This window comes from Microtus pennsylvanicus, chromosome 11 (genome assembly GCF_037038515.1).
Source record: "Microtus pennsylvanicus isolate mMicPen1 chromosome 11, mMicPen1.hap1, whole genome shotgun sequence".
Taxonomy (NCBI): Eukaryota; Metazoa; Chordata; class Mammalia; order Rodentia; family Cricetidae; genus Microtus; species Microtus pennsylvanicus.
The window spans coordinates 27,829,143-27,855,529 of NC_134589.1; the positions used below are offsets into that span (position 1 = coordinate 27,829,143).

At 42.7% G+C, this 26,387-nt stretch overlaps 2 protein-coding genes across 6 annotated transcripts in view; one reads left to right on the top strand and one right to left on the bottom strand.

The window, feature by feature from the left end:
• Luc7l3 (LUC7 like 3 pre-mRNA splicing factor) overlaps positions 1-9,966 on the top strand; it is a 35,661-nt gene extending 25,695 nt beyond the window's left edge. Inside the window, exons 6-13 of one of the 5 annotated variants that reach the window (XM_075991079.1) lie at positions 829-933; positions 3,148-3,309; positions 3,873-4,156; positions 4,776-4,936; positions 7,837-7,977; positions 8,083-8,188; positions 8,639-8,704; positions 9,519-9,966. In XM_075991079.1, coding sequence (XP_075847194.1) covers positions 829-933; positions 3,148-3,309; positions 3,873-4,156; positions 4,776-4,936; positions 7,837-7,977; positions 8,083-8,188; positions 8,639-8,663 — 984 coding nt within the window. In that variant the 3' untranslated portion in view covers positions 8,664-8,704; positions 9,519-9,966. Of the gene's footprint in view, positions 1-828; positions 934-3,147; positions 3,310-3,872; positions 4,157-4,775; positions 4,937-6,561; positions 6,684-7,836; positions 8,031-8,082; positions 8,342-8,638; positions 8,705-9,518 lie in introns of those variants that run through there. The other 4 variants (XM_075991078.1, XM_075991080.1, XM_075991077.1 and 1 more) reach the window with 4 other exon arrangements.
• A 5,186-nt stretch (positions 9,967-15,152) lies between these two features.
• On the bottom strand, positions 15,153-19,794 carry Ankrd40cl (ANKRD40 C-terminal like). Its single transcript, XM_075991084.1, has 4 exons — positions 19,640-19,794; positions 17,708-17,791; positions 16,468-16,643; positions 15,153-15,444 (listed from the first exon to the last, which is right to left on the bottom strand). Exons 1-4 carry the CDS (start codon positions 19,677-19,679, stop codon positions 15,301-15,303), a joined length of 444 nt encoding a protein of 147 aa, XP_075847199.1. The 5' UTR covers positions 19,680-19,794; the 3' UTR covers positions 15,153-15,300.
• Between the last annotated feature and the right edge of the window lie 6,593 nt (positions 19,795-26,387).

Sequence of the window (26,387 nt, forward strand, 5' to 3'; positions counted from 1 at the left end):
AGACAGACAGATCTCTGGGAGTTCAAGGCCAGCCTGGTATACAGAATGAGTTTCAGGACAGGCTCCAAAGCTAGAGAAACTCTGTCTAGAAAAACCAAAAAAAGGAAAAATAAGTTGTGATTATATCCATATAATGAAATAATATTCTGAAGTTTAAAGGAATTTAGTATTTGCAGTAATAGGAATAAACATCTAAATCATCTTGAGTGAAAGAAACTCTATTGAGGAAGGAATACAAACCACATTATAATACCATTTATAGGAAATTTGGAAAATTCAGTCTTGATCTATAGTGACACAGATGATTGATTGTCTGGTTATATGTGTATGATTGAGGTTGGAGGAAGTACTAAAAAGAACTCTTTTGGGGTTGGGAAGAACTTGTCTAACTGGTAATGACGGTGTTTCTTGGATAGATATATACACGTGTCCACACTTAAAAACCTTTGTTTTTAAAATCCACATCATCTAAGCTGTAAAAGAAAAAAAATGACAAGGGTCAAATAAAACTCAAGTGGGTTCTTTTTTTTTGTTTACTTTTGGTTTGGTTTTTTGATTTTTCGAGACAGGGTTTCTCTGTAATAGCCCTAGCTGTCTCAGAGCTAGCTCTTATAGACCAGGCTGGCCTTGAACTCACAGAAATCTGCCTCTGACTCCCAAGTGCTGAGATTAAAGGTGTGCACCACTATTGCCTGGCATAAAACTGAAGATTTAGCAAGCAAAAAGACATTTATAAATCTACTAAATGCTAATGAAGCAAGGGGGTGTAAAATTTTTAGCTTGGTTGAAAAGGAGTCTTGACTCTTAAGTTTTTTCTGTCTGTCTTAGATTGAAGAGTTAGGATCTGAAGGAAAGGTAGAAGAAGCCCAAGGAATGATGAAATTGGTTGAACAGTTAAAAGAAGAGAGAGAATTGCTAAGATCTACAACCTCGGTGAGTTTCAACCTTTATGTTCTCAAGAAGCCTGTTAATTATAAATTACTTAGAATCTGTTCTTCCTGGGGAACCTTGGAATCCTTTTTTTATTGTCCTAAATTCAGCTTGATCAAGCATTTTGTTGTCCGCATGTGTTGGTTTGCCCAGTCACAAGGTTACATCATGAGTCTATCCTCAGATGACATGAAGCTATAGAATAAAAAGCCCCCAGCTTGCTCTGGTGTGCTCACTCTTTCTGTACTGCCGTGCCCTCCCACACACATGTACCAACACACAGTGCTGAGAATCAAACTTAGAGTATTGTGCTTGTCAGGCAAATGCTGCCTCTGAGCCATTCCCCCCCATTTCACTCCAGTAGCAAGCAAGAAATCTTCTTCAACAGCAGGCATGGGCCAAGTGTCTTCTTAGTCAGTTTAGTACAATCTAACTGGAGATAGCATTTGATTCCACAGGTTGGGAACTCAATCCTAAAGCTTGTATTTTGCTCACCCCTTCTTTCCTCCCCCTTTTTCCCCCCCTTTCCCTCTTATGCACATGCATAAGACGCAGTACAAAACACACACAATCCTGGGCACATATATGTCAGATGTCACTCAGATGCCCCAGGTTTTGCCTGTGCTTCTGACTAACATTAAAAATTCAGGGCTTTCACAGACCCTCACCTCGGGTTCAATTAATTTGCTCCCGTACCTCACAGATCTCTGAAACACGTTTACCAGCTTATTATAAAGGATATTACAAAGGATGCAGATGAAGAAGAGATGCATAGGTATGGGAGAAGGGTTGTGAAGCTTCCATCTCCTCTTCAGGTTCACCACCTTCTAGGAACCTCCATGTATTCAGGTATCTGGAAGCTCCCAGGCCCTTTTCTGGGTCATATTGGAGACTTAATTCTGTAAGCATATGGAAACATGGACAACTGGGTAGAAACATGATTAGATGAAAAGAATACAATAATACAGTAGACCAAGTGGGGGACCTAGCATCTTACCTGTCCAGATCTTTTTGTGACCTCCCTGCAACATCCCTTACCCTGACTGTTGTGCAGAATCCCTTAGGGCTTTGAGATCAAAAAAGTAGGTCTTGATAGTCTACTCTAAGTCTCAAAGGTGAAGGAAGGTTAGTGTTTCTGTGGCTTGTCTTAGGGAAGGGAGTTATGAACTAAGCATGGAAATAGCCATACTGCTGGTAATGTCTCTTAGAGGCAGGCAGATCTCAGAGGCAGGCAGATCTCAGTGAGTTTGAGGACAGCTAGAGCTACAAAGAGAAACCCTGTCTCAAAGCAAACGAAAAAAATTAAAGGAGCTGGAGAGATGGCTCAGTGGTTAACAGCACTGGCTGCTCTTCCAAAGGTCCTAAGTTGAATTCCCAGCAATCACATTGTGGCTCACAACCATCTGTAATGAGACCTGTCCCCCCTCTTATGTGCAGGTATACATTGAGGCAGAATGTTGTATACATAATAAATAAATAAATCTTTAAAAAAAAATAAAAAAATCATGTTATCTCACTACAAGCCGTAGTCTATATTTTTACATTTATTTATTTAGTGTTTATGTGGTCCTGTCCTAGCATGTGTGTTAAGACCAGAGGACACATTGTAGGCATTGGTTCTCTCCTTACAACATGTGGACTTCGTGTTATCTAACTTGGTGGAAAGAGCCCATATCCACTGAGCCATTTTTCCAGCCCCTCAATAAAACTATTAAAACAATTCTTCACTCTCTGGCTAAGCCCCGCCTTTATTTGTAAATGCTCATATGAGCCTGACTTATATTTTCATTGTCAAATCACTCGGTACTTAACCTTAGTTTAGAATTGGCAGTCTTGAAGTGTCTCCCTCTTTAACTGTGAGTGGTGTAGTGTCTGCCTTAGATGCTACGGATGAGATGTAATTGGTCACTGTTTCTGTTCCCTCAGTAGTGTGAGCTCATATTCACCTTGAATTTAATTTCTTAATAATTTTTGAGTTATTGAATCTATGTGAAAGAAATTTTGACTAAAACAACTTTCTGAAAGTAAGTTTTTCAAGGAGATGTAGGTGTTCAGCAGAGGCAAAGTTGGTTGTTCTTTTCTCAAGTCTTTCCTCTCTAAACTTGAGCAATTGTGTTCAGCTTATGGCTGGAGAGATGAAAGATGGATGTTGAGTTTCTTTTGGAATTTATTCTCTCTTCCTCAGATACTCTCATAGCAACTGACTTCTCATTTCAGACCATTGAAAGTTTTGCTGCCCAAGAAAAACAGATGGAAGTTTGTGAAGTGTGTGGAGCCTTTTTGATAGTAGGAGATGCCCAGTCTCGGGTAGATGACCATTTGATGGGAAAACAACACATGGGCTATGCCAAAATTAAAGCCACTGTGGAAGAGTTAAAAGTAAGTTTCTTGGAAGCATATATAATCTGAAATCTCTAACTATCGCTGAAAATTCTGTATTTTAGTATAGCTAAAATTTGGTCAAACAATGATAGAAACCTTGAGTGTCCTTCTGTTGCTATTTATATTTCTTTAAAGCAGTGGTGTGCTAGGCTGTTGGTTGATAAGCATGCTTCTTTAGTGTGCCCACTGCTCTGGGTTGACCCCAGTACCAAAAGTAAAAAGAAAATAGGCAGTGTTTCCTGTGGCAATCTGTTGTTCATAAAAGTATTTTATTTCCTTCATTTTCAAGTCAGAAATTTAGGCTTTACCTAAAGAATTAGCCAAATAATTGTATTTTATGTATACATATGGTGCTGAAATTTCTACATTTCCGCTTAGGTTATGGAGTTCCATAGACAGCTTGATCTATAAATTGCTTAGGAATGTCTTAAGAGCTAAAGTTGTATAAAAATCTATCTTGAGCTGGGGGTGTGGCTCAGTGTTAGATCACTTGCCTAGGATTCTTGGCTTTCTGGTTGGTCCCAGCACTACAACAAATAAATCCAACTTGATTTCCTTAGGAAAAGCTAAGAAAAAGAACAGAAGAACCTGATCGGGATGAACGTCTCAAAAAAGAGAAGCAAGAAAGAGAGGAAAGAGAAAAAGAACGGGAGAGAGAAAGAGAAGAACGGGAAAGGAAAAGACGAAGAGAAGAGGAAGAAAGAGAAAAGGAAAGAGCTCGTGATAGAGAAAGGAGAAAGAGAAGTCGTTCACGAAGTAGACACTCAAGCCGAACTTCCGACCGGAGATGCAGCAGGTCCCGGGACCATAAAAGGTCACGGAGTAGAGACAGAAGGCGAAGCAGGTATATAAAGCTCTGACAGTGTCTGGCTCATGATGAGGCCGTAGTGGACAGTCATGAGCAAAAAAATTACTAAATGATCTTTTATCATGGTGGGGCTCATGGATAATGTCCTAAATTGAAATTGTTGTAAGTAAAAAATGCACTAAGTCACTTGTGGATCTTACAGTAAGTACTCCGCAGAGTGGGTTGCTTGTCCTGCTTGGTTACATGGCTAATGGAGAACTATGAGTGATTGCTGACACCTGGGATTAGGATACGTGTCTAGCATGTGTTGCTGTGCTAGCCTGGGTGGTGATAAAAATCCTAAATTTGAAATAGAATGACTGATGATGCATATTACTTTTTTTTTTTCTTTTTTGGTTTTTCGAGACAGGGTTTCTCTGTGGTTTTGGAGCCTGTCCTGGAACTAGCTCTTGTAGACCAGGCTGGTCTTGAACTCACAGAGATCCGCCTGCTTCTTCCTCCCAAGTACTGGGATTAAAGGCCTGCGCCACCACCGCCCGGCTGATGCATATTACTTTTATGTTGTCATAAAGTCAGATTATTTCATGGTGGGTATATGCTTCTCTGAGCCCTTTTAGTACGGTCAGCTAAAGTTGTTTCTTTTTAAATTATTTAGAAGTAGAGATCGACGGAGAAGCAGAAGCCATGACAGATCAGAAAGAAAGCATAGATCTCGCAGTCGGGATCGAAGACGGTCAAAAAGCCGAGATCGAAAGTCATATAAACACAGGAGCAAAAGTCGGGACAGAGAACAAGATAGAAAGTCCAAGGAGAAAGGTTGGTTTATTATGAGAGGTGCTGCCTATAGCCCAGATCTCCATTTTGCTCTGCGCCAGAACAGTCAGCTCAATTTCAAGCTGTTTCTTTCCTTTCCAGCTCTGGGTTGTGAGAGTGGAAGTCCACCCAAGACTGATCTTACTAACGCCTCATTACTCAGTTGGCAACCCTGAAGGTTTTCTATAGATTCTTCTGAGTTTGTATTATCATCTGTCGGGGTTGGGAGTGCTTAGGCTGTAGGATTTTTTAACCTTGTTTATTTGGCTATATTGTTAACTCTACAGTATTCTGTAATGCCTCACAAAATCTATGTGCATTGTTCATTGGTCCTGCTAGCGTTTGACTGCTGTGTTCCCAGAAGTTGAACCCTTACTGTGCTGTGACTGTTTTATGTTCTGTCCATCTTGCTTTTACTCCCCTCTGATGTTGGCTGGTTTGTGTTAGTGATATTGAAGGACTATAAATTTTGTCTTTGGCTGGTTTTCACAAAAGTAATTTCTTTTAGCCTTTACTTCAAGATAATGTTTTTAAATCATCAAGATCTACTTTTAAAATCTACTTTTGTTTTGGATTATCTTAGCATTTTTGATTTCATATTAGGGGTCTGTTTTTGCTCTATATGGTTTAAAGATGAGAGAAAGGGCCTGTTTCTGATTTCCTCAGTCCTGGTCCATCCTGTCCTGTTCTGCATGTCTGTTCTGTGGTGGTGTTAAGTTACACTGATCATGTATGTAGCACTCATGTTTTCTTTTTATAGCTATTTTTTTCCTAGATTGAGTTAAGAACTAGCAGTATACAAGGACTAATTGGTTTTTTTGTTTTTTGTTTTTTTATGCCTCTGATCATTTGCAGTGAGAAGCACATGGTGCATCTCTTAGAAGCTTTAATGTTTGCCATTTTAAATTCAGAAGTTGTTCCTGCGATTCAAAAGTTAATTGGGTATTAACTTTATTGGAGAGGGTCTTTTGTCTTATTTTAGCAAGGCTTTGGCGTGTTTTTGGAGTGAGGTGTCAGTTTTCAAGAATTAGGGGTGTTGAGTCATCTGGTGACTCTTAGATCAGATTAATCATCTATGTTTTGTGAGGCTTTTGATCCCATATTTCTATTGTTGCATTGGTTGTTCTTTCCAGTTGTGCCACTTAAATAGACACATTTGTATAATTTCTGGGTAAAGCAAAAATATGTCCTGAATTATTTACTGATCTGTTACAAGATGAGTTTAGTAAAGCTCTTGAGTTGGCTGTTGAGACTTGGGAAAAGAAAGAAGACTGGATACTAGGAAAGCTATCAGACCTACCTATCTTCTTTGGGCATGCTGTCAGTAGTTATGTGGTGAGTCCATTGGCTTTTGAAAGTTCTGGACACTTCTGAGTACAACCTCTGGCCTTTGGGGTCAGATGTCTATAATAGCAAGCATTTGATAATGGCAGGTGAGTAAGGCTGTTCACTGCCTCAGGTGCTATGATCAAAACAGAAGTAGTTTAACTCCACAAATGAGAGGTCATTTCTCACACAGCTATCTGGGTGCTCTCTTTGTTCAGAGAGTTCCCATTTAATCCATAACTCAAATCCACCACACATTTTGGATATCCTTAGGACTATTAAGATCTACCATATTTACATAGGCCAGAAGATAAGATTTTTGGACTGCTAGTCCTCTGCGGGGCAACAAGACGACTCTTCCTCCTTGAAGCTGCCTGTGCACCGGAGAAGCCCATAAGGCACAAAGGGAGGACTTTCCCACAAGGTCAGTTAGAGCACAGTTCCCACAAGTGGACAGACAGGCATGAAGCGAGTCTTACAGTTAACCACTTAGACATTGCTCTGTTTGTTTCACAAAGGTTGGACCTAATACACATTCCTTTGCTTAAGAGAGGGAGTTCGTAGTGTCTGTAACAATAGTCCATTTAGGGTTCCTCTCTTTAGCTATCTTCCCATCATGATCTACTTTGCTAGACTAATAATTATTCTTGGTTTCACAGAGCAAGTCTAACATTTTCTGCAGAATCTTTTTTAGAGGAATACTTAGAACTGGAGGGCAGAGTGCAGGTGTGCCTCTTCGCCTTAGCCTGGGCTTGACAGCTGCAGGGGGCTGGAAACTACTTGTTTTTGTAGCTGAACTAAGTTTCAATTTTTTCTTAAGGGAAAAAAAAGCTCTCTTAGGTGTCTTTACAGCTAGTTAAAACGGGTCTGGGGCCTTGGATTTTTAAGATCCCATTTTCTTATTTGTTTGTTTGTTTGTTTGTTTGTTTGTTTGTTTGTTTAGGCTTTTCAAGACAGGGTTCCTCTGTGTAGCTTTGGAGCCTGTCCTGGAACTTACTCAGTAAACCAGGCTGGCCTCAAACTCACAGAGATCCACCTGCCTCTGCCTCCCGAGTGCTGGGATTAAAGGTGTGTGCCACCACCACTGCCCAGCTAAGATCCGTTTTCTTATTTGGTATGCTCCTCTTGAGTATTTAAATCATCATGAATATTCTTTTAATAAAACATATCACTGGGTGGACATGTCATTAAATGTTAATTTTTTTTTCCTGGTTACCATTTTGCCCTTGTAGCTTAATTAACCTCATGCTAACAGCTTTGTGTACTGTCTTTCATACCTTTCCCGTTGCCTTTGTATATTCTTTATCTAGAATGAAAATTTACTGAAGTTTTAAATTAATAGATGAATTTAGCAACTTTTCACAAGTTTGAGAAATTTGCTATTTTACTTTTGTTTCCTTTCAGGCCCCTTCTAGGCCTTTCCTATAAACTACAAGCATCACTGGCGAATTCTGCAAACTGTTTGTTGCAGGCTGTGGGAAATGGATCTTTCACCTCTGTTGTTTCCCTTATTAAAGAGTAATGTATTTGTTGTATTTCACTCTAAATTCCATGGTCAATGTCTTCTTTTATGGCAGAAAAGAGGGGATCTGATGATAAAAAAAGTAGTGTGAAGTCCAGTAGTCGAGAGAAACAAAGTGAAGACACAAGCACTGAGTCGAAGGAAAGTGATACTAAGAATGAGGTCAATGGGACCAGTGAAGACATTAAATCTGAAGGTGACACTCAGTCCAATTAAAACTGATCTGATAAGACCTCAGATCAGACAGAGGTAAGTGTATTGTTTCTCACTTTGATTAGGGCTTTTTGTTACTGTTTGACAGTGCAGCGTAAGTATGCACAGATGAAGATGGATCTAAGCCGAGTAAGAAGACATACAAAAGCCTCTTCTGAAGGAAAAGACAGTGTAGTCCTGCAAAACATTTTGAGGTACATTGTTTTGTCTCAGCTATTTTGTAGCAGACTCGTGCCCCCATTAGTGTGCCTCTTTGGAAATTATTGTCCACGTATGTAATATAGTCACCATTGAAAGTTAATTATCTTTTTTTTTAGGGATTTTGCTGTCATTTCTTTTTTTTTTTTTTAATAAAAAGGTTGAACTGTTTTTGTTTTTTTCTTTTTGGTATTAAGTCCATCTTGTGTTGGTACATTGGCAGAGACTTATGCTGTAAAAACTTAAAACTATTTCTGAGGCACATGTTGGACTACTTTGTTTTAATTAAACTGCTAGTATTTCTTTGTCAAGGATGTTTCTAGTTTTTTGCTTTATTGCCTTGCATTCTAATGCAGTTTGTTCTGTAACTCGAGAGCCAGTAGCATTGGATTGATGGAAGTGTAGGGTTTATGAATTATTGCAGCTGACTACCATACCTCACACAGCGTTGGTGTTGTGAGCGGCCCATGAAAAGCCAAATTAGAAATCAAGGATTCAGTCAAACTAAGCAGGTACTCATGCCAGGTACTCCTTTCTCTACCCACATCCGTGTTTGAATGCTATTGCCTGTGACCTTTACGCTTAACTGTTGTGTATCTTTTTTGTTCTTTACAAGAAGCACAGAGGGGTTTTTGTGTATTGCGTGAAATTTTACAAATCATGTTAACAGAATGGAATTTTTTTTCAACTGTGTGTAGGGATGCAGTGGTGCCCAGAATTAGATATCTTTAAAGAATTTTAAATACAATAAACACCTCATATTATCCGCCTTGTTACATTCAGTGCAATTCTCAAGTCTTTAAGAGGTATGTGTTTAACGTTTCCTACTGTGTAGGAGAATTTGCGGTCAGCCATAGTATAGAGGAATAGTCACTGGCTGAGACATTGAAAGCAACAGCATCTAGCAAGAACAGACACTTGGATTAGTAACACGAAGAACTGATTGATATCAGATGAGGTTGGGTTCTTAAAGAACTGTTTAAAGCTAGGTTTTATAGATGTTCTTAAAACTAATAACTTCAATCTTTGGGCTAGTGGCGTGGGATGAAATAATCCTAATGAAAGGAAGTACCAATTAGATGATATATTGGTGGCATTCCTGTTTTAGAAAAGCAGTGTAGGTATGTCTGTGTGAACCATTCACACATAGGCAGCACACACAGGCACATGGCTCTATGAACCACGTTGATGCCTTGATATAGAAACAAAACATTTCAGATACACGTGTCATGGTTAGCAGTTAGCGACTGGGCCAGCACTTAGTCGTAAAATTTTACCTTTTATATGCTGTCTAATTATCAATTTTCCCCAAATTTTGCATTGTAGGACTACTGTTGAAGATTTTTTGAAGAATACTGAAAACGGCATAAAGTGAAGATCAACATTAAAATGAGGTGAAAGAAAGCTATAGTGGCATAGAAAAAGTATAAAGCTCAGTTAGTTATTTGTTTTTTATTATTATTATTATTTTTAAAAATTAATTCAGGACTGTTGTGACCTACCAGATTTCAGAACATGTGTTATTAGCACATATGCCACTTTGAAAACTTAGGTCCTGTATCATATTTTTTTCTTTAAGACTTTTTAAGAAATATTCCCTAAACATGTGGCTTGCTCAGTGTTTAATTGCAAGTTTTCAGTCTCGGACTTTGAAAACAGGATTAAACGTTAGTGTTCATGTGAAGCAGACTGAGTGGGACTCCATTTTTACACTTCTGCTATACTTAGCCTTTGGATTTAGACGTGAAAATAAAGTATCTCTGACTTTCTGTTACAGAGTTGATTGTCTGTGTCATTGAAAGGCTTTAGTGTTGCTCTTTTTCTAATAAAGCTGTTGACTCCAATCTAGTCCCTTGTTTTTAAATAAGAGGCACACTGTTGATACAAGTGTTAGTGGATGTTTTTCTAACTTGTTTTGTTGAAGGGTAATTTTTATAGAACTTCCATTTGATGTTTTAATGGTGCTTCAATTTGGGGTGGTAATGAAGAAATTTGGATTTGCTTTTAATAGCAAAAGTGTACAGTGAACTAGAATATATTTTTACACCCATGAGAGGTTTCTTTAGTAGTAAAAGGTTCTGAATAACCTTACAAACTGTCTTCCTCTGTCAGCCTAGGAAATGATCTAGGCAAACATTCAGAAACTTTCAGCTAGTTATTTTCCTTTAAATTCTATACCAAAATTTTCTTTTAACCCAATCTTAATCCATTTAAAAATGTATATATTTCTCTGTATGGAGTGTGTAGTGTATATAACAAGGATATTTGAAAAACAAAGCAGGTGATATTTCACATGGAAGTAGTAGCATGTTTATACCTAGCTCCATCGACTGTAAAGTGTTATCCTCAAGTACATTTGTTTATATATACATATATATCAGAGCAGTTCCTTGTGACATAAAGTTTTTTAATACTAGCATCGGTTGATAGGTAAAGAAACTGAGCAGATGGCTTCATGTTGATCAGTGTAAGGGCGTTTCTCACTGTTGTGCCACTGTGTTCCTTCTAGTGTGCATTATGGGTCATTACAGAATTTATTAGCTAAAATACTCTCTATCGAACTTTGATGAATCATGAAGCAACCACTTTTAGAGACACTATATGAGAAATGTTCATGGGGATAAGAGGTCCCCTTCCCTGGCTTCCCCAGCTGATCTAGAGATGCAGCAGAAGGTGGGGAGCTGCCTCTGCAGTTGTATGAGATGAGGCAGGTGGACATGAAGGTAGTTGTCAACCACAGTCTGGCAGACGTAGAATCACCCAGTTCTGAGCTCTGCTTTATGTAGCTTATAGTTTGATGACATTGTTGTTGTATTAAGAACATAATGTAAGAAATCTGCTCAAGTATTAAAATGCCAGATTGCTTTCTTCTGCCTCATCTAGACTCAACAGTGAATTTAAATGCAATACAGCAAATGGGCTCTTGTAAAAAGACATCCTCTGTGGACACTGAGTTCTATTGATGCAGATACAAGATTTGAAAAAGCTCTCTTAAGGTTTCTGGTATAGAGGCTAGGTACTAACTTACTATAAGAAACATTTATGTTTTGTAGACCAAATAGCTGTTGCTGTCATTTGGTGTTTATGTGTTTGAGAGTATAGTGAATGTGTCACGTCTTTTTGAAGAGCCAGTTTTAATCAAATTACTCTAATTTTGAAATCGGAGCAAGCAGTTAATCTTTTTTAAAGTGCTTTTTATTTTGGAATTTTCTTATCTCATGAAAGTGTAACAGTATAACCAATCTGTGTTAATTTATGTCCTGTAAGACTCATAGTCCCATGTGTGCCTGTGTCTGTGGGGGTACGTGCAGAAGTGTGTGTGCGTGCCTGTGCCAGCATGTCTACTCTTCTGTATTCTTAAGCAAGTCTCAGTTATGCTGTTAACTTGTGTCTCTGAAAGACATAACATCTGATGAGTGTTTTCTCTGTAGTTCTCAGACTAATAGTCCTTTGCCTCAAAACTCTCAAGAGGGTGGAAGACGAACAACTCCTGTAGGATGTAGACAGACTAGACAGATGGCCTCTGCAGTAGGTCCCAGCACCACTTTTGTACCTTTGTAATCATGAGCGGTTAAGTTGTTCTGCTGAGATGTTTTCCTCTAGAACATTTCTCACCTTGAATACAGTTAGTGTTATAGGAGAGCCAAAGATCATTCCAGGGTGTAAGAACGTGGCTAATGGAACCTAGGGATGTACAAACTGAAAATTTTGCAGTGGGAGTTTTTTAAGTTCACATCTGTTCTGTTTCTAAAGATGCATAGCTGCATTGTAGATGAGTGATGTGTGTGCTTAACCATTGCCTTGTATGTGCATGAAACAGTCTGTGGGGCAGCACTTCCTTCAAGCTTGGTTTTCAAGCTTGCGTTTTTTGACTGGTTTTTATTTGCTTGTGAAAGGACCCAGGATGACTGCATTTTAACTTGTTTGATAACTGCAATTGTAATGCTTATTCTTGGTTTAAAAGCAACAGCCGAAGTGTTCAATCTCTGTCTTCCTTTACTCTTACTGCCTGCTCCTCTAACGAGTTCCTGATGTTGCCTCGTCCAAGCGCTTGGTGGGGGCAGCAAAGTAGGAGGTGGGGAATATACAATATAGATGTTTTTATATATGATGGTGTCCATCATATATGTTCTGAATTTGCTTTTTTCAGGTACTATATATGGAAACATTTTGAGAGGTAGGATACAGTACTCTGAGTGTGTTGCTTTTAAAAAAGTGGTTCAAGTTAGTTGAAACAGGGTAAATGGCATTTTCATTGTGTCAGAATTATGGATTTTCTATTAAAATGCATTTTCAGAGTTTCATAGTTGGTCTGTTTCTTCTCAGCCATCCCAGACGGATCAGTTGTCTGTCAACAGGTTTTTTTAGGAGCAACATTGGAAACAGTTTGGTACAGCTAAGTGTGCTGTACTCAGTCCTAGGTACATATTCTTGAGAAACTCTTAAATGTTGCCAGGAGATGGATGAGCAAATGTCTTAATGTCATCTTGTGTAATGAAGAAAAGAAAACCCAGACCAACAAAGCCCTGGGAAGATCCCATCAGCATTTGTGTCGGATAACTAGTGTGACAGACACACCCCCATTGCGGAATTCACAGGTGTGAACATGAACTTCGGCTCCACCATGACCATGGATATTGCAAGATGTAATAATGTCCCCAAAAAGCAAGCCACAGAAGAATCTACCCATTATGGTTCACTTTGGTAAAGGTCAAAACAGGCTGTTAAAATACATGGTAAATCAAAGAAAACGGTTGACATACAGATCACAGTTAGTGGCTGCTTTGAGAATGACCTTGGAGGGCGAAGGGATTTTCAGAGGAGTGGCCACTGTCTTTCTCAAGCTGGACAAGCTCTTTTTCATTTTGAATTGTATGTTTGTGTGCTTTTGTGTATATGCTATATCTTAATAAAAGTTTTTAAGTGGGAAAGGTTTTTGGTATAGGTAGTTACTAATAAATATACTAAATTAACCTCAGTGCATGGAAGATTTTAAAAGCACACTTTTCCCTTTTATCCTTTAAATGGTCTTACTGTGTAGCTCAGGCTAGCTTGGAACTTGGAAATCTTCTTCCCACTTGCTTAGGTTCTAAGAACAGCACCCCACTTACACTACCTACAGGACATGCGCACGGTGTGCGACATCTTTCCTTTCATTTAGATAGCAGCCAGGGATGGATGCGCCTTTCTATCCTAAGCTTTCCAAGGAAGGTTTAAGTGCCACGAGGTATTAATAAAAATGTTTACTCTTCAAGAAAAGTGATTAGGACTTGAAAAGTCCCTACAGATGCTTAGGGTTCACATAGCCAAGCATTAGTTCCTAGCGGTCGTTCCTCCTCATCACACTCCTCGGGTCCTTTTAGGTAAGCGAGGAGCGACCATTTATTTTATTATTTATTTGCTCTTTTTAGTTTTCAGGACAGGGTTTCTTGTAACCCTGGCTGCCCTAGAATTCACTCTGTAGGCCAGGCTGAGGTCTGAGATTAAAGAAAGGTGTATGCTACCACTGCCTGGCAAGCTGAGGCTCTTAATGGAGCAGATGAGCAAGGAGAACAGGTCCTCACACGCACACCTACTGACCTACTACTTGTTGCTGCCTCCTCGCAGCTCTTGAGTTATGCCTGGACTACTTCCGTGAGCACAGCACAGCACAGAAGGAGGTGATTACTTACCAGTCTCTATCACTGTAATAAGCGGATTGATTGTGTGCATCTAGGAGTCAAGGGTGTTGATTTTATTGTAACTCATGTGTTCGGGGCTTTTGGTCTGGTATTCTGCTGTGGGGTTCATTTTACTTAGAAAAGTTTGAGAGTTATTTGGTGGAGTTGTTTCTTGTTTTTACATTCAAGATATGAAGTAAAACTTTTAGTGCACTTCTTGAAGCTCTCAAGTTTTGTTTTAGGTCTTTGAGTCTGTAATCCCAGCATGTGGGAGGTTCAGGGTTATTTCTCAGCTACACAGGAGGTCCAAAACCTCCTACTAAAGCTTTAGTAGAAGCTATTAGAGCTCCATGTGTGCCCCCCGCCCCCATTTTGTTTCATACTGAAGTGTGCTTATTAATTTGGAGCAGGTAAGAATTTGCTCATTAGCCTTGTGGTTTAGTTACTGTAGCCACTGGATAGCACCTACATACGTTCTGCCATTAGGATAGTATCACCCTCCTAAGTAATTGCTGTGTATCAATTAAAATTTTTTCTAAACAAATTTATTTTAAAACAGTTCTCAGTGTTGTACAGATAGTGATTTCTAGCTATTAACCTAACTAGCCTCAAGCCTCTGCCTAAATTTTCCTTATTATTGAAAGTGAAACGGGAGTTACCACTTGTGGATCCATCCTGTCCAGTCACAATCACTGTTACCGGAATCTTGGAGCTAGACACCTCGAGCACACAAATTCTCACAGTGCCCCTTTCATTAGAGACCTGGATATCGGGCACATTGCAGGTGCAGGAGTGTGAAATGAATCACATACTATATAAGCCATTTTCCTCCGACTGTTGGGTAATCCTTACATCAAATCTCAGCTGCTGGGAAGTCGGTAATAAGGAAGCAGTGAACTCTCTGAGCTGAGAATACAAATAGAATGTGTTGGTTCACAAGGAGCCCTGGTGTTTTAATTAAACTCAAGGATCAGGGTGACTTGATATTTGAGGAGAAATGGCTATGTAAAGACGGATGGGTGAGCGGGTATGGGCAGGTCATAGCTGAGTGCTTATAAAGTGACAGCCATCTAAAACACGCCAAGAATCCTCTTGGCTTGGGATGTGAACACCACCAACCTTGTACTTCGGTAAGCCAGTGAAGCCGCCACCAGCTACAGTGATGCAAGCTGTTTTCACGAGCTGTCTTAGCCTTAAGCCGATTGTTTACTCAGATCCTAAATCCACTTCATAGGTAAGTGAGACTGGGTGTATATGCAGCTCAGTAGTCGAGTGTCAGTATTGGGGTGTGGCACTTGAAAATACACTTGGCCTCTTGTGGGTAAACAGCTCCTGCTCAGAGAGCTTGGAAATGAGGAAATTTTCCAAAGTTCAGATATGGTCAGCTGATTGTCACGTGGGTCTAGACTTCGTGGTTGGCGATGACTGCAGACCCCACTCTTCTGGAACTAGTAAGTCAGTGTTGCAGCTTCGCTGTTGTAGCAGGGCCTCTCTGTAAGAGGTGACATCGTGTGTCGAGTGTGCTCATACTTCCCGCTCTTCACCAAGAGCTCTAGCTCCTGAAAGTCTTGTAGTCTTTGAACGTCTTTGTCCTAAAAGTTGGGGAAAGACTTAGTGATTCCAGAACGCTGTGTAACGTCAGTGGAATAAGGCTTACCGTTGGCCATTTCAGGTTGGCCTTTGTCTCCATGGTGAATCATCAGCAGTTGGTTTATTTTTAAAACTTTATTTTTGAGACAAGTTCTCTCTGGAGTCCTGGCTGGTCTAGAACTCAGATCCATCTGCCTCTGCTTCCCCAAATGCTGGGAGTATCAAGGTGTGTGCCCTCGAGCCTAGTTCATATTTATTTTTCATGTTAAAGCTATCTGGAAAGTATGATTATCCTGTGACAATTATAGTTTACAAAGAGTACATCAATGAAGCTGCCAGAGGCATGGGGGGGGGGGTCCTGGAACTCAGTGAAGACCAGGCTGGCCTCAGAGATTGTCTGACAACTTCTGACTCCCAAGTGCTGGGATTAAAGGTGTGCACCACTACACTCAGCTGGAAAAAGACTTTTTCCCCCCTTTTTTTTGTGAGGGAGAGGAGTTCGAGACAGGGTTTCTCCGTTGCTTTGGAGCCTGTCCTGGAACTAGCTCTTACAGACCAGGCTGTACTTGAACTCAGATCCTCTTGCCTCTGCCTCCTGAGTCCTGGGATTAAAGGCATGTGCCAATATTGCCTGGTGAAAAAAGATTCCTAAGAAATGAAATCTATTAAAACTTGAAGTACACATTTTCAGCCTGGGGAAAAAATTGAAAGAAACATTTCTAGGGATTACAAAGATGCGCCTTCCCCAAGTGGTAAGGGCGTGCCATGTTCCAGTCTGAGGACAATGCTGGTTTTATTAGCCAGTCGGGGTTGCAGAGATTGACAGAGCTAAATGGAAGTTTCTTAAATTGGGGTGTCAATTGCCAGGTGTTTTAAGAAATGTCTGAATTAGGTTTGTGGAACCAGCAGAAGTCAGTGGCCCTCTAGGCAGTTTCCACCATGAACTTGGTACTTAGAAACTAAAGGATTGGCTCTGCGGAGCATTGTTCACCCACAGAGTGTGTATTGGGCGGTGTGTGACCTACCTTTCTGAGCAGCGTGTTTGGCAGCTTCCTTATCTTCTCCACTTGCTCTGGGTGGATCCCCAGTTCACAGCAGCTCACGTGAAGTAGGTTCTGGTAACTCAGCTCTTGTCTGTGCAGTTCAATTTCAATGAAGTCATTTTCTTTGGAGTTTTGAATTCTTACTTTAAGCACCAGCGCTGATCACCCATAAATTGAAACATAGATTTTTAGATAAAATACCCATTTTAGAGATTGTTACATCAGTTATCACAGCAAAGATGATTCTAAAAACCTGAAGATAAGTAGACTTGGAGCTATTGTAGATACTTTATAAGCTGAGACTAAGTGCTGGACTGGCTGAAGTTGTGTGCCAATGTCAGGTCTACTACAGACAGAAAGCTTGGAGGTTGATACCAGCTAGTCACTTGGGGGGGGCATTTTAATTTCTTGAAAAAGACTTAAGTGTGTGCCATGTGTGGCCACAAAGACTGTCAGATCCTCATGAGCTGGAGTTCTTGGCAGTTGTGAGCTGCCAGATAAGAATCATACTGGGCTCCTAGAAGAACAGCTTACTGTGCTATCTCTCTAGCTCTTACTTATCTTTGGAAGTGGGTCTCAGACAGACCTTAAACTCAAAGTTCACCCACCTCAGATGTCCAAGTGTTAGAAATTATAGGCATGCACCTCACACTTAGCTTCTTCCTTTCTTGGAGTTGAGGATCAAATCCAGAGCATTAAATATATGTAGGGTAAGCACTTATCCCGAACTATACTTTGAGCCTGTAGTAAGAGATTTATGTATGCAGTGGAGGGCTGGAGAAGTGCCTCAGTAGTTAAGAGCACTGGCTGTTCTACCTGAGGACCCATATGATGGTGACAACCGTCTGTATTTCCAGTCCCAGGGGACCCAGGGCCCGCTTCTGGCCTCTGAAGGCACCAAGAACACATGTAGTTCACAGACACGCATGCAGAAAAGCACCCCTGCATATAAAAGTAAAATACGCAATGGGTATTTAGTGCATTGGCAGTGTGTAGCAGTCATGGTACTTAGTTGGCCATTTGAGAAGTTACTAGGAAGTCTGGACAAGGTGCTGGCCAGTGGGTGTGATTCTTCTGGCATCTCTTAGCTAGGATGAGTCAGTATATTTTGGGGACTATGGCCTAGCGTGTCAATCTTGTCAACTTCCTATCTCAAGAACAGTGTGAACTAGAACTACACTGGGTAAACCACATGGCAAGCACAGGCCTACATGGTCCTTACCTGGACCCACGGTGGTGTCAGTTTTGCCATTACATGGATCAGTTGACAAGTGTGGATTCACATTCATGCCTTGTTCATTTTCACCTGGGGGAGAGTTAGGAAAGAGATAGGCTGAGAAGGAGTCTCCAGCCTCCGCTTCCTGCTTATCATCACCCAAGTCTATTCTACCCTTTCACAGGAAGGCCAGGAAAAGGACTAATCAAATTTATTTATTTTTTTTAAATATTTATTTATTTATTATGCATACAATATTCTGTCTGTGTGTATGTCTGCAGGCCAGAAGAGAGCACCAGACCTCATTACAGATGGTTGTGAGCCACCATGTGGTTGCCGGGAATTGAACTCAGGACCTTTGGAAGAGGAGGCAATGCTCTTAGCCACTGAGCCAACTCTCCAGCCCGACTAATCAAATTTAATCTTAACAATAAAAGCTTTTTTATTTCCAGGTAGGGCATGCCAGAGAATGTGTAAAAGGTCAGAGCACCCCTGTAAGTGGGCTCTGAGGATTGGGCTTAGGGTTTAGGCTTTTGTGGCTATCCCATAGCCCCTGGTTTTGCTCTTGAGGAACTTTTCTTAACTACCAGCCAAATCCTGAAAGGAAGTTGATTCTGTGTTTTAAAGTGGTGCCTGATCTGGGGAAGAAATGCTTACTAACTGTGCCCGTGAGTTTCTGCTGGCTTTGCTATGCAATGTTTGTGTTTCCAGGTCTCTAGCACAGCTACATACAGAAAGAGAATCATTAAAAATCTTCATTAGAGACAGGTGGATCTCTGAGTTCGAGGCCAGCCTGATTTCAGGCTACACAGAGAAACCCTGTCAAAACAAAACAAAAAAATACTTGAAAGAATTGAGTGGTGGTGGTCCACACCTTTAATCTGGGAGGCAGAGGCAGGAATTGAGTGGTGGTGGTCCACACCTTTAATCTGGGAGGCAGAGGCAGGAATTGAGTGGTGGTGGTCCACACCTTTAATCTGGGAGGCAGAGGCAGGAATTGAGTGGTGGTGGTCCACACCTTTAATCTGGGAGGCAGAGGCAGGATGATCTCTGAGTTTGAGGCCAGGCTGGTCTACAGAGTGAATTGAGTTCCAGGACAGCCAGGGCTACACGAGGAAACCCTGTCTTTAAAAAAAAAAAAAAAACACCTTGAGGGACCGAGGAAATTGCTCAGGGGTACAGCACTTGCCCGTCATGCCTGAGGCCATTGGTTCAGTCCCCAACACCACAGAGCAACAATGAAACTCCAAAGCCATGAATGGGTATTTACAATGAATGGGTATTTACAAGAGGGTAGAAAAGGCAAGTGGTAATAAGGGGAAATTGCAGTGGTGCCCAGGTAAAGACAGAGCACAGTACCTAAAAGCGTGAGAGCTAGAATGAGTACTTTCAGGCCAACAGCCCAGAACACTTAAGCCTTGGGTCTCCAAATGCAAGCCCTAGTTGTACAGCAGCGTCAAATAGCTCCCAGCAAGGAGACAGTCCTGGTCAGCACAGCCCCCTCCTCTCACAGCAGTAATGAATGTCCCTTTTCTCAGCACGAAGGGATTAACGAGGTTTTGTCTGTTCTTCCAACCTGAGCATTGAGGTGACTCAACCCTATGCACAGGCAGCTGGGGCGCATCTCAGACACCGCTTGTCAGTGGAGCACTAGGTTTGTGTATCTGATAACTCTCAGGAACTTTCCCAAATCTAATTGGGAGGGAACAAATTGGGGCCTGAATTCTACAGGAAAATGAGGCTAGTAAGCCCTACCCCACGGGGTGGCTAGAAGAAAGGAGTGCTCAGATAATGCTGCTGGTGGTGGAGGGAGAGAACCCTGGGTCCAGTTTCTCTGCTCACGACTGGCCCACTGCTTAAGGAACTAGCCACCACCTTCTGCACACCGCCCTCTGCCACTATTCCCTTGGAGGACTGTCAAAAACAGGATCCACTCACCTGCCAGCGTCTCCCTGATGTCCTGTTCAGGCTCCTCCATGACAGATGAGTGGCCCCTCTCAAGTTAGTATAAGCTCCCAACCAAATGTGTTTCCTAGCGTCTCAAGTATGTGTAGTAAGATAGTATATACTGTCACTGGCCTTGTAAAATGGACAAGGTCGTGTTTATTGCCAAGTGCACAGGCTCAGGTGTGTCACGTGACTCATAAAGCATGCTGCAAGTGAAGGCAGAGACTGAAGGTCAAAGCGTTTCCCTTCCTAGGCTGTGATCCCTGGATATAATGCAGGGGAATAACACTTGGGTGGGAATGGAGCCCTTTGCTCTGGCCTGAGTACCAGGGACCAACCAGGCACCCCAGAACCCTCCACCAGAGTCAGGCTTTCCTTGGGAAATGTTTGTGGATCCGTATCAGGGATAGAAATATCAAGCCCTCCATTCCCGGGATTGGACAGCCCTGCTCTCCCAGCTCCTCCCTCGGTTGCTATGCATGCCTGGAAAGAAGCTGGAAGCCCCTGGCCATACCTGGGCAGGCTGGTTTGTAAAAATGATCTCTTGATTGTAAGCATCAAAGGGCAAGAGGTGGGCTGGGGCAGGGCTAGCTGAAGGGGGGGTGGGGCTGGACAAAGTCCCCAGTGAGGCTGCTGTCCCGAGCTCTCAAAAGCAGGCTGTCAAGTAGGAGGAGCATGGACTGAAGCCAAATGTGTGCGTGACCGGCGTTAACATTCCTGTGACAGAAGACGGCAAATGGACAGTCCATCCAGTGAGCCTCCAAACACCGGAGGAGCCTAGAGGTCTTAGATGAAACACACACCTCCTGCAGGAAACTGGCTGCCTGGTTGGGCACCCTACAAGAAGTCCGAGTTAGGTGATCTGGGGTGTGCTGCGGGCACTGGAACCAGTGGTTAACGTCCTGGTTGTAATGTACAACATGGTTGAGAATCACTAATTTACCCAAATTGCTTCAGGTTGCAAAAGAAGAAACTGAGGTCGAAGGAAATGAAATGCTTGACAGTCATGTGACCAGCTAGGCACAAGCTGGCAATAGACTTGGGTGGCATGGTTGCCCCCTTCCCCACCATGCTGATGATGCCTTCCTCCCAGGAAAGGAGAAGGTAGGAGTGACCCACAGGAGGAAGTAGGTCTGCCTGACCTGAGCATGGATATGGAATTGTACTTTGGCCAGCTGGGCTTCCAGGGTGTGGTGAGCCAGAAACAGGCATCCTGGATCACCCCACCTGTTGAAAGAGGCTCGGGGGACAGGAGCTGCAGCTGACACACTGAGGGAAAGCCTCCGCTCGTCCCTATACGTGCTGTGTCGGCTTGTCCTCTCAGTGCCCGTGTGTGCAGAGTCACCCAGCCGCGCCATTTCCTTCCCATCACAGTGCCACTGGCCCTGATTTGAGACCGCCTTCACTGTACTGTTTCCCTGTATCTCATCTTCTCTAACTCATGCTGGGGTGTTACTGGTACTTATAGAGGACTACACTGTGTTTTCCACAGCCAGGAGAGCTAGATTCCCCTTCATAGATTTTATTTTCTGACATTTTTTTCCCTAACCATTGTTGTGGGAGGTTTTTTGTTTTGTTTTTCCATATATATATATATATATATATATATATATATATATATATATATGTATATATATCCATTTAAAAGTGTACTAAGGCCAGGCAGTGGTGGCACACACCTTTCATCCCAGCACTCAGGAGGCAGAGGCAGGTGGATCTCTGTGAGTTCGTGGCCAGCTCTGGTCTACAAGAGCTAGTTCCAGGATAAGCTCCAAAGCGACAGAAACCCTGTCTCGAAAAAACAGAAACAAAACCAGGAAAGTGTACTAAGAACAAGTAAGATGGGTCAGTAGGTAAAAGGGTCACTAAGCCTGACAACTTGAGTTCAATTTCCTGAACCCAGTAAGGAGAGCCGGGCGGTGGTGGCGCACGCCTTTAATCCCAGCACTTGGGAGGCAGAGGCAGGCGGATCTCTGTGAGTTCGAGACCAGCCTGGTCTACAAGAGCTAGTTCCAGGACAGGCTCCAAAACCACAGAGAAACCCTGTCTCAAAAAAGCAAAAAAAAAAAAAAAAAGAATGGAGAATGGAAGGAGAAAACCAACTCCTCAGTGTCACCCCTGATCTCCATGTGCAGGCTTTACCACTGAGCTATACTCCCAGCTCATTCTTTCATGGGTCTTCACATGCATTTGGGCAGAGCGCAGATAGTGACTGCCTTTTTTTTTTTTTTTCATGCTGGTCTCTTTCCTTTTCCTTTTTCCTGAGACAGGGTTTTTCTGTGTTGTCCTGGAACTTGTTCTGTAGACCAGGCTGGCCTCGAACTCAGAGATCCACCTGCCTCTGCCTCCTGAGTGCTGGGATTAAAAGTGTGCTCCATCACCACCTGGCTCCACACAGGGTTTTCAGGGATGCTCGTACCAATCAACCTTTGAAGGCAGACAGTGCTCTCCTGACCCCGCCGCCAGCCAAGGGAAGGCTAGTTAGCATAGAGTTTATAATAAGGACAATGTCTTTTGGGGAACAGAGATCAGGCAGCTTGTGCAGCCACAGGCACACACATGCAGGCACACAAACACACACACGCATGCACGCACAATTAAACTCAGCTGGGGCAGCAAGGTGGCTTTAGCAGTGGGTGCTTGCTGTGAAAGCCTGCAACCTGAGCTCCATCCCTGGAAGCTCTATGCACCCACTGTGGTACCCACACGTCCCCGTCCCCACACACCATGCTCATATGAGCAATAACTTCAAGATCGTTTCCCCACACCTTGGGTTCCGCCACTGGAAGCTGTTTGTTAACATTCCTGTCTTTATTATTTACTTAGAGACAAGGTCTAATGTATCCCAGGCTGGCCTCCTACTCCCTAGATGGTAGATGAGAATGACCTTGAATTTATGAACCCCCCACCAAGTGCTGGGCTCATGGGAACGCACCACCACACCTGAGTTATGTGATATTGGGGAGTGAACCTCAGGGCTTTGTGCATGCCAGACGAGCACCCTACCAACTGAGCTATGCCTCCAGTTGGTTCTGTTGTTTAAGCTAAGGTACACAGTGTTTTGGGGGAAAGGTTTTTAATGACTGAGGAAGGAGATGTGGAGGCAAGTAGTTTGGTAAGCAGCCTCATAGCAGCTTCTGCATTCCCGAGCGGTGTGGGAAAGATAGCTGGGGAGTACTGGTGATCCTAAAAGGTCCAGTGGTGTGGAACCACAGAACCCCAAAAGCCTCCGGTGAGTCTGAGACCAACACAGTTTCTTTTTATTTTTTTTATTTTATTTTTTTTAAGATTTATTTATTTATTATGTACATAACATTCTGCCTCGATGTATGCCCTCTCACCAGAGGAGGGCGCCAGATCTCAGTACAGATGGTTGTGAGCCACCATGTGGTTGCTGGGAATTGAACTCGGGACCTCTGGAAGAGCAGGCAATGCTCTTAACCTCTGAGCCATCTCTCCAGCCCCCAACACAGTTTCTTATCTGATAAACAGTACAGGGGAAAAACTCAACTACTGGCTCAATAAAACACAAGCTTGTTGGTTTAGGGTTTGAAGTCTCCCAGCTGGTGGTGCTGTAGAGAGCTTACTGGGTTTTAAGAATGCTAACTAGGAGGTTAGGCCTAGTTGGAGGAAGTGGATCCCCAGGGGAGGGGAGGGAAGGGTCGGTCTCTCCTGGGCCACTCCTTTCATCGAGGCTCCCTGACTGCTCTGAGGTGAACATTTTGTTGTGGCCAATGCCCTTCCGCTTGATGCTTGCCCTCAACACAGTCCCACAGAGGTGTTGTCACACAAACATGGATGCAGCCTGAGGAGTCTTGAGCCGGACACAGAAGAAGCAACGTGGGAAGTTTACAGATGAGGTGAACAAGCCTCAGGGCAGCACATAGACGGATAGAAACGGGTTAATTTAAGTTGTAAGAGCTGGCTGCAGACATGCCTAAGCTATCGGCCTAGCATTTATAATTAATATCCAGTCTTTGGTTATTTGGGGAGCAGCTGGTGGGACAGAAAAGTCGGCCTACAAGTGAGACCCAGGTTCAGGGAAAGATCCTATCCCAAAGGAGTAAGCAGAGACGAAAGGACAAGAGAACACTCTAGTATCCTCTTCTGTCTCCCTGCATGCACATGGAAGCACACACACATATTTTTAAAGCTTGTTTTAATTTTGACTCTGTGTGTGTGTGTGTTTGTGTGTGTGTGTGTGTGTGTGTGTGTGTATTTGTGTTCATCTGTGCATGGGACTGTAGGGTCCACAGAGGCCAGAGGCATCAGATCCCTTGGAGCTAGAGTTACAGGTAGTTGTGAGCCACTCTGGAGACTGAACTTAGGTCTTCGGTCCTCTGCAAGAACAAAATTCTTATCAGGGTATGGTGGCACACCCTTTTAATTCCAACAGAGGTAGAGGCAGGCAGATCTCTGTGAGTTTGAGGCCAGCCTAGTCTACTTAGTTTCAGGACAGCCAGCACTGTCTTCAAAAAATTTTTTCTAAGGTGATTTTTACACCATGAAATTTGCTTGATGTATTTTGCAGTGTCAGGGATCAAACTTGGAGTCACAGGCATGTTGGGCTAGCTCTCTACCACTGAGCTAGCCCTCCAGCCCATACTGACCCATTTAAAAGTATTTTTTCCCTAATGCATGGACGGCATTGTGCAACATTACCTGAGATCTTGTCTCATCACTCTGAAATAATACCCCGTGTTTATTCTTTATTACCTGTCACGTGTCATTTCCCTTCCTCATCCTAATAACATGTCATCTACTCTCTGGACCTATGGATTTGTCTGTTCTGGACACTTCCTGTCACTGGAGTGATAAGTAATGTTCTGTGTCTGACTCCTTACTCTGCGTAAGTGTTTTCAAGGCTCATCCCCGCTACAGTTTGGATCAGTATTTTCTTCCTATAAATTGATGGACATTTGTTTTGGTTCCATTTTGAGCGATGATGGTCAATGCTGCCACAGCCTTGCACAAAATTTTGGTATCAGGTGCTCTGTGTTTCATGGGGTGATCAAAGAAAGAGGGTCACTCCAACGTGCAATTCAGGTTCCGTCAGCAGGGAGGAACAGTTCCTCCCTGGACGAACTGAGCCCCAAACAGCTGTGCAAAGGAGTAGTTATTGATTGTTACACAGAAGCTGGTTTTGGAGTGAAACAAGTTCCTCATACCAAAGCCCCGATCTCATCTGTATCCTTTGAGAAGGAAGACATCACACCCTGCAGCTTCAGTCCTTGTTGCGTACTGTTTGCAGCCCAATAATGTAAGTTGCGCCAAGTGTGCCAGGATCGTCCAGTGATCAAAACCACGCATAGACTGTAGAGCTCCTTCAGCAACGACTCTCCGGATAACAGAGAACAACCACTGTTTTCTACGATAATTTCTTCAAGGTCTAAGTGCTCCTAGAAACCAGCTGTTCTGATGTTTACCCTGGATACAGCGAGGACGACTATTTCATTCTGATGTTTACTCGAGCTACAATGACTCTTTAGATAGCTGCTATGTTGTGCTTATTTTGTTTTCGCCTTTTTAAAAAGTATTTATTCATTATGTATACAATATTCTGTCTGTGTGTATGCCTGCAGGCCAGAAGAGGGCGCCAGACCTCATTACAGGTGGTTGTGAGCCACCATGTGTTTGCTGGGAATTGAACTCAGGACCTTTGGAAGAGCAGGCAATGCTCTTAACCTCTGAGCCATCTCTCCAGCCCTCCCCCTCTTTTTTTAAGACAAGGTATCACTATGTATCTCTGCTTGTCCTGGAACTCACTCTGTGGACCAGGCTGGACTCAAACTCACAGAGATCCTCCTGCTCCTGCATCTCAAGTGTTGGGATCACAGGTGTGCACACCATGACCAACAAGATTTTGGACAGACTAGTGTCTTTTTGATGTGTGTGTGTGTGTGTGTGTGCGCATACACACATTATATATACGTAGAAATTGCATTTGGTTCAAAACCGCCCCTATGTTTAATGTTTTCAGGAGCTGCCAAACTGTTTTCAAAGTAACAGCCACTCTGCTTTGTCACTGACGTTGGGAGGGGATCCAAACTTTCTACCTCCTCACCAAGATGTCATTGCTATTGCTTTTTTTTTTTTTACTTAGAAAACTCTTTTTCTGAGGTCTTCCAAGATTATTACAATCAAAGGATCTCTCTGAAAATGTCCCAAATTAAATCAGAGGCTCATCATCCAAGTGAGACAGACATCTGTGCCAGAAAGGCTTTTAGGCTGTGATCGTTTTATATGACTTAGTTTTTCTTAATTTTTAAAGTATCACTCCTCCCTTCATGTGGCTCTCGGATCCAGCTGGAATCATCAGGCTTGGCGGCCGAGAGCCTCTGCACTTGTCTTAACTATTCGCTCCGCTGTGTATGCGGGTCGCATCTTAAACCTTGTTTTTGAGACACTGCTGCACTCTGGAGCTGTTGTTGCCCTGGAACTTGCTGTGTAGATCAGGCTGGCCTCATACTCCTAGAGATCCTTCCTGCTTCTGTCTCCCGAGTGCAGGGTTCAGAAGCGTGCACCGCCAGCCTGGCTTCCTGCTTCTGTCTCCTGAGTGCAGGGTTCAGAAGCGTGCACCGCCAGCCTGGCTCGTATATTCCTATCTTAGTGTCGTAGTAACTTTTCTCGCTGCTGGCACAAAAACAAACCTGGCAAATCTTCTTGAGGAAGGAAGGGCTTATTTCAGCCTCGTGAGTGGAGGGCACAGTCCCTCATGGCGGGGGAGACACGGCAGCAG

Excerpts from the sequence above, each read along its gene's own strand:
- Ankrd40cl (XM_075991084.1), bottom strand. The coding sequence starts at position 19,679 with ATGGAGGAGCCTGAACAGGACATCAGGGAGACGCTGGCAG. Across the intron at positions 17,792-19,639 it reads CATCAGGGAGACGCTGGCAG|GTGAAAATGAACAAGGCATG; the intron begins GTGAGTGGATCC and ends ACTCTCCCCCAG. Across the intron at positions 15,445-16,467 it reads CAAACACGCTGCTCAGAAAG|GACAAAGACGTTCAAAGACT; the intron begins GTAGGTCACACA and ends CCCAACTTTTAG.